The 11,167-nt window shown below is 46.3% G+C and overlaps 1 protein-coding gene across 1 annotated transcript; it reads right to left on the bottom strand.

The window, feature by feature from the left end:
• Positions 1-8,749: 8,749 nt before the first annotated feature.
• On the bottom strand, positions 8,750-10,561 carry TMSB4X (thymosin beta 4 X-linked). The gene is made up of 3 exons (XM_063341807.1): positions 10,409-10,561; positions 9,587-9,700; positions 8,750-9,208 (listed from the first exon to the last, which is right to left on the bottom strand). The coding sequence occupies exons 2-3, from the start codon at positions 9,684-9,686 to the stop codon at positions 9,174-9,176; spliced, it is 135 nt and encodes a 44-aa protein (XP_063197877.1). The 5' UTR covers positions 9,687-9,700; positions 10,409-10,561; the 3' UTR covers positions 8,750-9,173.
• Between the last annotated feature and the right edge of the window lie 606 nt (positions 10,562-11,167).

The raw sequence follows: 11,167 nt of genomic DNA, 5'->3' as shown, positions 1-11,167 counted from the left end.
GAAGTAGGGAGTAGTTGCTGGCAGGGGTGGTACACCCACAGTTTGGGTATGACGAGCGAGAAGACCAAGCTTCCTGCGCAAGTAACAGTGGCATTATTAGGGTACCTATCCAGAGGGAGGGGAACACATTTAGGGAAGGAGACAGGATTCGATGAAAAATAAGAATATGTGAAGGGGGACAGTGAGAAGAGAAGACCTTGAGATATGCAATTGCACTTCATACGACATGCAAAGAGAGGGGATACTCCCATTCCTTCTGAGAAGTGCTCTTTGTGGCAGAGTCCTGCCTAAGAGGCCCCGTACAAGCTAGTGTCATAAACTGGGGGGAGTTGCAAGGAACTAAAACTATGTTATTACCCTTAGTTAGGCACTCAAATGAAAAATGGCCTGATGTGCAAGTGTCCTAAACATCTAGAAAACTCACTGAAATGAAGGCAGCCACACTTGCTCAGGACCTTGGCATTTCACAGCAGCTTTACTTCAGCAAGGAGGGAAATTTCACGGGAAGCTGTGAGCATCCAACTGCTCCATTACCATTACGCATTATCCTAAATACCCATTTAGGAGTCTTTCAGCCTACTAAATTGAAAATTGTGTGAAACCATTCCTGGTCTCAAAATACTATCTGCTGTTGGTTTTGATCTCAGAGAGCACAAACTGTAGATAGATAGCCACAGCGCAGCCTTTGCTGAAAACAAACTCTGTGCCTATCAGCTCACGGCTGAAAAGGATACAGAAGAGTTGGTGCTCATGCTGCAGTGCATGTGATTAGACGGCTCTGTTCCATTTAAAGGCCTTTCGGAGAATGCCAGGCTGTTCCTCATTTTAACCTTTAAAATGCAGCAAGGACTTGAGAGCTACTTTGGCATTTCTCAGTGTAACCCACACCTCCCACACACAGCAGAGATGACTTTAACAAGCAAAGCATCAGGGAAGCAGCCATATATGGGTACGTACAGCCTATGTATGGACCCCCGGTAAAAGGTTGCATCTCTCTCAGAAAGGTTTTTCCCCTGTATTCCTCACACTAACTCCTCATGCTAGATGTGGTGTCATCTATAATAGCCTCACTCATTTTCAGAGCTTCCCCTTCCCCCCTCCACTTAATGCTGGCAAGCCAACTACCAAGCGCAAAGCAGGCAGCAGATTTTTGTGTGTCTCCCAGAGTGGTAATTAAAGTTGCTCAAAAAAAAAAAAAATTATAGAAACATGAAGTTCTTCCTGGAAGCAATGTTCTCTGCATGATCCAAGCAAGCAGGAGCTGCTTTTGTAGTCACGAGCTATGGAGACGAGACTGTCTGGGATCCATCTATCCTGCCCTAACATGTCAGAGCGGTGGGGTATAGCTCAGCTGCTAGGAGTATTCTTATTCCTAATTCATGCTGAAACAATACGGCGGGACTAAAATCATTGATGCTTTCATCAACTCACTTCATTCCTTGTAATGCTTTGTTTGCCACTGCTAGGGAATAGGAATGTTTGTATAAAGCTCTTTGTGGATTGCTTTCTCGTGGAAGTCATTTTAACATACCCTCCATGATAACTTCTCATGGGACCTTCTAGCCTTTTACCTAATCTAAGGACAAGATTTTCTGAAGACCTACGCATCAGGCTCCCTATCAAGAAAAGCCTCCATATACCCTTTGATTCTTTAAGTAATGGATTTATGTATGAGCTGGTTTGCCCCATTCCTAGGATGTGAAGCAGCCCTAAACCCAGCACTGAGCCTGCATTGGTAAGCTTATGGCTGATCTATATTCCGGCATAGTACTGGTAGGGCTCAATCATTTTACAGTACTTCGCTGTATGGCTGAAACTTCCTAACTAGGAGCTTCACTGTCTACTATTTCCCCCCCCCAAAAAAAAAAGCCATGTTGCCAGTGCTTAGAATATTAAATATATTTTTCTAGGAGGTTCCTATATATTTTGAAATATATTTTTCAAAAGAGGTTCCAATAAAAGATTGAAACTAGCAAGAACCAATAACAAGAAAAGGCTTTTTCATGAGCTGCTTTCAATTCCACTAACTAGCCCCCTCTGCTCTTACAAAGTTCTCTTTCCATTGCTGTGCTTGTTTCAATAAAATTTATTCTCTGTGTCCCTCCTGACCCCAGGGTGGCAGAGAGATACCAATGCCCCCCGCTGTTCTCACCTCTAGGGAGGGCAGCAAAAGCATGGATCAGGGATTAGGGATCGCTCAACATCTGGGCATCTTTTTGCTTTACTGTGAGGGTGGTGAGGCACTGGAACAGGTTGCCCAGGGAGGTTGGGGATGCCCCATCCCTGGAAGTGTTCAAGGCCAGGCTGGATGGGGCTTTGAGCAGCCTGGTCTAGTGGAAGGTGTCCCTGCCCATGGCATGGGGGTTGGAACTAGGTGATCTTTAAGGTCCCTTCCAACCCAGACCATTCTAGGACTCTATCTCCGAAGTGCAGGCAGAGCTGGAGATGGTATGACAGGCACACAGGAGCCCGCAGCACCCAAAACCAACCACACGTAGCCAGCACCAGCCCTGAGATCATCTGGAGCTGGCCTGCTTTTGAACAGCAGCTTGCAGACCATCTAGCGATGAAATGAGGTGACAGGAAAGCTGAACAGAAATATTAAAATAAAAAAGGCTCAGCTGCCCTGGGGAGTGTCCTGGGGCTGCCCTATGATGTTGCCAGCGATGCGCACTGCTGGGTGACAGTGTGGGTGACCCACCCATGCGGTCCCTCTTCACCAGAACCCAGAATGGTGTGAATAAACCTGCTGTGAGCCTGGAGGGTGCTCAGTATGCTGAGGATGGTTTCCTCTGTGGGAATGTACATGCTCAGGGCCACATCCACTTCTCCAACTGGGGATGGCACTCTGAAATGGCCTCATTTTCCTCACCACTGGTTGGTCTCATCATGTGTTCGTAAAAAGGTGCAATGAAAAGAATGGACTTTTCTCAGGCAATTTTCTTTTGGTGCTCCTCTCTGGGCCTTCTTTTCTTCAGCGGAGGATCAGGTGCCTACGCCAACCCTAGAAACCAAAGCTAAATTTTAGTAATAAACCAAATGGTGAGGATGTGCTGAATCATTGGGGCGTTGCATGCACGCAAAGGCACAGCTGCATATAGGGAGTCTGGCAGAAGCAGTCACCTGACGAGAAGGGAAAGCAAGCAGTCGCCTTTTCAAGGCTGACTATAGTCTCTTGGGTCTACTTCATGTACAACTCAGCCATGCTTGTTGCAGGCAGTCCCCATCCAGACTTCTGATTTAACCAAATCTGTGCCCACGAGTCAGCTCTTTTCCTGCAGGAACAGTTTCTTCACTACGCATGTCTTCATAGCCCTCATTTTATGACAGGCACCAAGGTGCTACCGTAATACCTTGAAAAAATAATAGTGATAAAGTCCAAGCAGGTATTCCTTTGTCCAACTTTACTGGATAGCTGGGTGTAAACTAGTATCTTCTTTTTATTGTCTGAGTTTGATACGGCCACATCCTTTGTAAGTGATGAAATCACACACATGACATCCTGGAAATGAGTGTCTTTCTATTTTTCTACCTGCTCCGCACCTTAGTTTTGATAATTGTAACTGTATAGTCTCAGAGAGACTATAAAAGCCTCTAAAGCTGACCTACAATTCATTTTCATCTGTAGTGTTGTCAAATACCAAATTAGGACCCGCTAGAGTGGTAAGCAAGTGTTATGAGCCCTTTGCCAAAAAGCTGAAATTTCCATCCTTCAGGAAATACCACACCACATCAGACCTTGTCACATATTAATACTGACTGCTATTCCCACCGCACAGTGGGTCAGTGGCATTTCTGAGAGGCAGTGCCCAGTCTGGGGGGAAGGATGAAGAATATCCCTCTGTTGGCTCAATTTTTCTTACTCAGGCCAGATGATATAGAGCAGGTGAGGTGAACCGAGACACATGAAAAATTAATCCAGCAAGTGATTTTTCAGATTATTACGTAGCTCGAAAATTCTCTATGTTATTTTGCATCAAAATTTAGCTGTGCAGAGGCCTTAAATTCCAAAGCTACAAGTGACGGTTTGAAGAAACAGTTCTCCATTTCAAAACATTTTAAAATGCTATACCTGAGTAATATAAATCATATCATATATAGTTTTATCTCAGATGGAAAAGAAGCACCATTATAGGAAATAAAACATAAAGCAATATCTTTGAAAATCTGTCAAATACATTAGGTGAGATCTGAACCATCTGAGAGCCTGAATTTCATCCTTTTGGTCTAGAAAGAAGTAGATTTCAGCTAGTTCATCTGTCTTATTTTAGACACCTGAATGTTGCTGCAGTAGCTTCAAATCGCTAGAAGATACTAGGGATAACTAAATTATTCATGGCAAATATTATAGAACATGCAAATGCATTCCTCTTGGAATAGTTTGGGGGGTTTGGTTTGGTTTGGTTTGGTTTTTTTTCATTTTCAAACACATCTCTAGTCAGTTTGTAACTGTACTCAATCTTCATGCATATTATGCAAACAAAGGGCACTGCAGATGTCTCTTCATGGAATATGCAATGTCTACAAAGTCACATCAGATTGTTTCCAGGCCCAAATTTCAAGCCCTGGACCACATGCCAAAGATAAAATGATTAGAATGACAATAGTGGGAAAAAGTTTCTTCATCACCAAGAAGCCCTTTGGTCAATGGAATCATGAATTTGTTTTCAAGAAAATGTTTTGATTGGACATGTTGTGAATATTTGGGGACTATACAAATGCTGGAAATATGTTTAAATTGGAGTAAATCCACCAGTTCATTTGCAAAATTTTAGTGAAAAAAAAATCTACCTTAGGTAAACAATAAATCCAGAGGCATCAGAAAACCTGAGGCCATAGGACCTAGGAATAGGAATTAAAAAAAAAAAAAAAAGAGAAAAAGAAAAAGAGACTTTCTCTTTATAGCCTACAGCCTCACTCTGCCATTCTTTGCATATCATGGCCTGAAATTAATGCTATAGATTTGACTGTGCTTTGCCATCAGCATCTTCTTATTGTGAGGGCGCAGTGGTTGGAGAATCTCCCAGCTGCCAGTTCTCATTACATTGCATGAATCTCATCGTGCCTGACAGTTTTCATAAAGCTCAAGCTCCAGGAGACTGAAAAATCTCCTGAGAACCCCGCCTTTTGATTACAAGGAAAAAAGGAAAGTTGTAGTCCTTATGATTGCAGAAACAAGAGGAAAAAAATGTGTCTTTGCTATGCTCCCAATATGCTGAAGGCTCATTAACCCAGAGGCAAAATTAAACATCTCTCAGAACCCACTGTGTTTGATTTTTTTTTTTTCCCCCTAAGCATGAAGGAGAGAAAGTCAGAGAGGGGCCTGACATTTTTAAAATCTGGTGAAAGCAATACTGGAAATCATGTCATTAACTTCAGCTGAAAACAGAGAGACAAATGGGCTCTTGTCATAAGTCACAGAATTCTGAAATAGGTGTACGGTAAAGAGCTGAGCTTTTTAAAAAAAACCCCATCATATCACAGGGACAATAGTAAATTAATCTGTCAGACAGTGTACAAATAATGGATGAACGTTGTCTGGAATTGCCTTTCTCCAAATTAACAAAATAGCCCATTTTATTTACAATTTGGTTGCCTCGCCTGTTGAAATGAGAATGCAGAAAGCTGGCGCATCAGATGATCTCACGGAAGGCAGCTCTGCCAAGGCTGCCATAGGTTGCTTTGCATAGTCATCCTACTGTATATCCACGAATAAGCATGAGCTGCATTTTTCATTTCTTCACACCCCTTTTAGTATCAGCCCCATGGAATTGTGGCACGGAACGCTGTGTTACGTGCTCGTTGTATTTTACGCGATGCCTGGATTAGCGCATAGTTCCTTATTAATAAAACTATGTTGTGCAGCAGCTGTACGTGGCAGCCATATATGATTACAATACACAATAGGAACTGCTCATTTCTACACTGTTTCTAGGGAAGTAAAGGGTTACTAGGGGAAGTGGTGTTTTATCACACGTTCAGCATTGCACAAAAATAGCCTAGAAGACCAAAATGCTTGCATTAAAGTCTCCGCATATCTGTAATTAATTTTAATACCACAATGATCTATTTTGGGTATCGTCAGCATATGCTTTCTGTCCCGTATATGCATAGTTAAGGATATCAGGGGAGGTGCACGAAAGAGAGAGGGGAAAAAAAAAAAAAATCTCTTCTTGAGTATTGAGAAAGGAAGAATTCGGTTCGGTACTGGAGGGCAGAGCTGCTCACGGCGTGGCCTCCGTGGAGCTGCCTCTGCGCTGGGGGCGGGGAAGGCAGCACACCAGACACCCACCGTCCAGCCTTCCTCTCCCAGGGCTGGGATAATGCGCCCGCACAGCGTGTGAGATCAGAAACCATCTGTGCCTCTCTGTTTCTGATGACCCTTTTTCATAAGCAGGTTTGGGGCTGTGTTTTTTTTATTTTTATTTTTCCTAGTCAGTTTGTGGCTGGTGAAAGTTTCTCAACTGGCAGGCGAAGAGACCGATCTCCTTTATTAGCCACAGCCAACAACCAGCGCAGACACAGCCCCGACTATTGCAATCGATCCACCCGAGCCTTCATTTTTCATGCCATCAATTGCGTTGCTGTAAAGTAGGTGCCAGATGTGACCACCTCAATATTACCTATGCAAAGCATGGTGAATATCTGCGGCAATTTTCCCTGAATATATGCAAAGAGCCAAACGAGGAGCAACGCAGGGGATGACAGGCTCCAGCAATTCCTGAATTTGACTGGGAAGGTTTACTTCCCAGTTGATTTTGTGTTTTATTCAGTCCTTGATCCCAGAAACGGAGCTCCTAACAGTAGTAGTAGCTTATTGCCGTATCTCATGAAAACAGATCTGAGTCTTACCACCTCTTACCATGTGCCTGGAGCCACCAGGCACATCACAGATGGTGGTAGCCTGTGGCCAGCACCATCTTCTAATCACTTTGGACTTGTGATTCTGAAGTCAGAGGCCTCATATCTCATTACGGTTTTGCTGAACCATGCTGGCTTACAGCACACACTTTCATTGACTTACAGCGAGCTATGTATATCGCATGTTTTGCCTCTCTCAGAAATGCGTTGCTTTGCTTTTCTTCCCATAGATGAATCCACAGTAAGCAAGTGCTCACTTCTTCTCATTTGTGCACGTACAGTTCAGACTGTACGCTTCTGAATTTAGTCATGTTACATCCTGTGTTACCTGATTAAGATCAGTAGCTGGGAGTTGATTGTTTAATTGACTTTTCAGAAACTCAGCTAAAAGTTTCCTATCCCTTTCCCATTATACATGGGGAATGAAATGAAAGCTTCAAACATTTACAACCGTAAGAAATGGTTCGCTTAATTCCTGAACTCATCAGCTTAAAGCTTAAATTACATTGGAGGTCCTTAACGCCACCAGGACTTCCACAAATCCTCTCACGGACTGCATCAAAACATCTCAGGCCTGAATCCTAGATTCGCATCAAATGCTCGGTTCTGCCAAGTTCTCCACTGCTGGAAGGCTGGGGACTGTGACCACAAACACACGGCACCTCGGGGCTCCTCCTTCTCCAGCGGCACGGACGTCCACCAAACCTTCAAGCAGAGGAGCCCCACTGCCCTCACTGGTGTGAACTCAAGGCCAGAGTTTGTTGATACTGTCAGATGCTGCTAAGGAGAGGTGGCAGGATGAAATCCCAAATCTACATGACCCACTCCCCCTCCAAGTCAGCAACCTCAGCAAAACCCAGGCATCCCCAGAGGGACTAATTTTGCTTTATAGAAACTGGCTGTAATTTTTAATGCAGGCTCAACCCCTGAAGATACATCTAAGGCACTGACGAACCATGCTCACCGCCCTCCTACAGGCTATCTGACAGCATTTTTTTCCAGAATGTTAATTACTCACTTCAAAGTGAAGCAAGTAATGGATGAAATCCGTGACTACTGAAGTCAGCTCCTACTGACCTCCCTGGCTCACAGATTTTACCCGCCGTCGTTTGAGTAAAAATAACCAAAAAGAATTGCCATAAACCATCAATGCTGTGTGTTGCTATTTGCATATAGGATTTTTAATCTTCTTCATTTTATAAGTTACCATGAGGTTTTTTCCCCCAAAAGGTTAGTTTTGAATTAGTAAAGAAACTGTAGCTTGTTATTCTCTGATACCAATTCTTAGGATCAAGTAGCCGTTAAGAGATTATAAAACAGTGTTCCAAACATGACTAACATTTTAACAAAATGATTTTTAATTGCATGGGACACAATCCACTAAAATAGCTTTAGGATACTAAAAAGCTTATGTTCCATCATGGACTGAAAATTAGAATTACTTCTTCCTTTAAATACTGTATCAGCAGAACGAGCCTCAATTATTAATTAAATCAATTACGGATTTATACAACTAGAGGTTGAATCTCTGCAACAGTACAGAATGGTTCTTACTACAAGAGCTATGCTATGGGTGGGGCACAGCAATAAACAGCCAATTTTTTTGCCTTTATCAATCTCTACATTAAATATTAAAGAAATATTTAAAGTGACATACTCACATGGTAACAAATTATAAGACATGCAATGTTTTACTGAAATTGTCTAAGACCTAGCTTCGAGGAACACAAATTTATCTACTGGTGAGAGCACGTCTCGAAAAAAATGAGAATGGTGATTGAGGATTGAGTCATCTCCAAAGGTTTTATAGTATCCCGTGTCTCAGTACTGGCTTTTATGCTTCATATCCTTTGATACAGTTCTCCAAATAGAGGACATAAATACCATCCAGGTTTTAAAACATTTTATTTGCATATTAAAAAAATTGTGCATTCCAATAATTAAAATCATTTGAACAAAAAAAAAAATGGCACTCGATTAACTGCATTTTACAGCTCGCAGGACCTTGGTACAGCTTTGCATTTATTCGTGTGTTACTCTAGTTTACTGTAGTCCCACCCAAGTTCTTCTTTCATCAACATGCAAGCTCTTTCATGCCACCAGGACCAAAGCCAGACAGGCAGAGGGAAAGGCAGCGCCTTCATTCAGTGTCAGTAGTTCTCTCTATTCTTTTGATGTGAAAGGGGCAGTACAGTCATTTTAAACTTTATCCAACCTCTTTGCATCTTACAAAGTTAAACAGCTAAAAGAAGTAAAATAAGAAGGCAATGCTTGTGGAATGTACAGTGCATAATTTGGAAGGGCAGATTTCATTACGATTCACCCGCTTGCTTCTCCTGTTCAATTGCTAAAAAGGGGGGGGGGGGAGGGAACAGAAAAGGAGAGAAAAAAAAATAAAATAAAGATCGAGAACCTGAAATGCATTCACATGACAATTCCTATCATTTGTAAAAATATATGTGCGAAAAAAAATAAAATATATCGAAACAGAAATGTAAAGAATTGTAAATTACGCGCTACTAGGCGGCGGGTTCAGGCTCTGGCTGTCTGGCACAGCCACCGCCGCGTATCCTCCCTCCACCCCGCACCCCCGGCTCCCCCCCCCCGCCGCCCCTCTTTGTCTCCTCCCGCCTCCCTCCCTCCCTCCCTTCCTCCCTCCCTCCCTTCCCTGCCTCCCTCCCTGCCTCTCCCTGCCTGCCCTTCCCCGGCGCCTGCCCGCACTCACTTTCTTTTGAAGGCAGCGGGTTTTTCTCTTGCGTCTCTGTCTTCTTCAATTTGGATTTGTCAAATTTCTCGATCTCGGCCATGTCTGGTTTGTCGGACATGTTGGCAGGTGACTCTGCGCGCACAAGGGAAGAGCCCGTTACCCCCGGCAAGGGCGAGGGGCTCCCCCGTTACCCCCCGGCAAGGGGCGAGGGGCTCCCCCGTTACCCCCGAACCCCCCCCCCCCCCCGTTACCCCCCGGCACCCAAAACAGGGAGCCGCGCCCGCCGCGGGAGCCGAACGCTCAACGCATGCCGAAAAGAAGAGGCTTAATCCCCGGCACATTAAAAAAAAAAAAAAAAAACAGTAATAATAATATTGTTTTTTTTAAAAAAAGTATTATTTAATCCAGCACCAAAGGCAGCGCAGCTCGCCGCCCGCCGCCGCCGGGGGCAACTCCCAGTATTTGCGCGCTGCGGAGTACAATAGAGGGGAAGCGCCCGCCGCTGGCCGCGTTTTTAACTCGTTAAGAGGAAAATCAATTAGAAAAATAAAGCCCGGGGACGGCAACAAAGCCGGCTTTGCAAAGCTGCACGCCACCGCCCTGCAGCGCCGCGGCCCCCAGACAATAAGCCCCCCCAAACAATAGTGTTCCTCCCCTGGACCATAGCCGCCCCCCCCCCCCCCCCACCCCCCCCCAGGACAATATCCCCCGCGCCCTGCCCTGCCCTGCCGGGGTGCCGGGCAGGGGTTCGTCCTGCCCGAGCTTGGGGACCCCGGAGGGGTGGGGGGGAAGGGGGTGGGGGGGGTCTAGGGTAGGGGGGGTGGGGGTGGCGGGACCCACCGGTGTCGCCGCGCGGTGATGCTCAGCCCCGCCGCTCGCTGCTGCCGCCGCTCCGCACGCCAGTATAAAGGGCGCTCGCTGGCGGGGCGGTTTTATCCCCGCGCCTATGCAAATGACGGTGATGTCACCCGCTAAACCATTTTGCCGCTTTCCGCCTTTTTTCTCTTTTTTTTTTTTTTCTCTCCCCCCCCTCCCCACCCCCCGCCCCTTCCTTCCCCTCCCTCCGCCGCCCAGCCCTCCCTCCCCCCGCGCACACACAGCTACATACACACACGGACGCACACACACACCCTTAAAGCTGAAAATCGCCCCGGTCCCTGTCCCCGTCCCGGTACCGGTCGGCGGGAGGTACCCCCGGGACGATCCGGGGGGGGAAAGGTGGGGGGGCCCTGCCTCTGGCTCCCCGACCCCCGCCCTGCCTCACCGCACCGGACCTGGGGCGCGTCCGGGGCGGGGGCGGGCAGGGGTAGGAGCGGGGACGGGGGCACAGTGGGACGGGAGGGCAGGGGGGGGCAGCGGGACAGGAGGGCCGGTGGACAGGAGGGCCGGGGGGACGTAGGGCAGGGAGGCAGGAAGGCAGGGGCAGGAGGGGCGTGGGGCAGGGGGACAGGAAAGCAGGGGCAGGGGGACGGCGGGGACGGGGGGACAGGGGCAGCCGCCGGCGACTTTCCGCAGCGGCGGAGCGCTGTGCTGGGTTTGAGCCGCGGGGTGGTTTTGCTTCAGCTCTCTGTGTGCCCCCTCTCCCGGTTGTGCAATATC

This window comes from Chroicocephalus ridibundus, chromosome 1 (assembly GCF_963924245.1).
Source record: "Chroicocephalus ridibundus chromosome 1, bChrRid1.1, whole genome shotgun sequence".
In the NCBI taxonomy this organism is placed as follows: domain Eukaryota; kingdom Metazoa; phylum Chordata; class Aves; order Charadriiformes; family Laridae; genus Chroicocephalus; species Chroicocephalus ridibundus.
Note: the sequence above shows the minus strand (reverse complement) of the source record. Positions and strands in the feature narration are given on the sequence as shown.

Coding starts and splice junctions, on each gene's coding strand:
- TMSB4X (XM_063341807.1), bottom strand. CDS start 9,686: ATGTCCGACAAACCAGACATGGCCGAGATCGAGAAATTTGACAAATCC. Junction 9,209..9,586: donor CCCGCTGCCTTCAAAAGAAA/GTGAGTGCGGGC, acceptor CCCCCTTTTTAG/CAATTGAACAGGAGAAGCAA.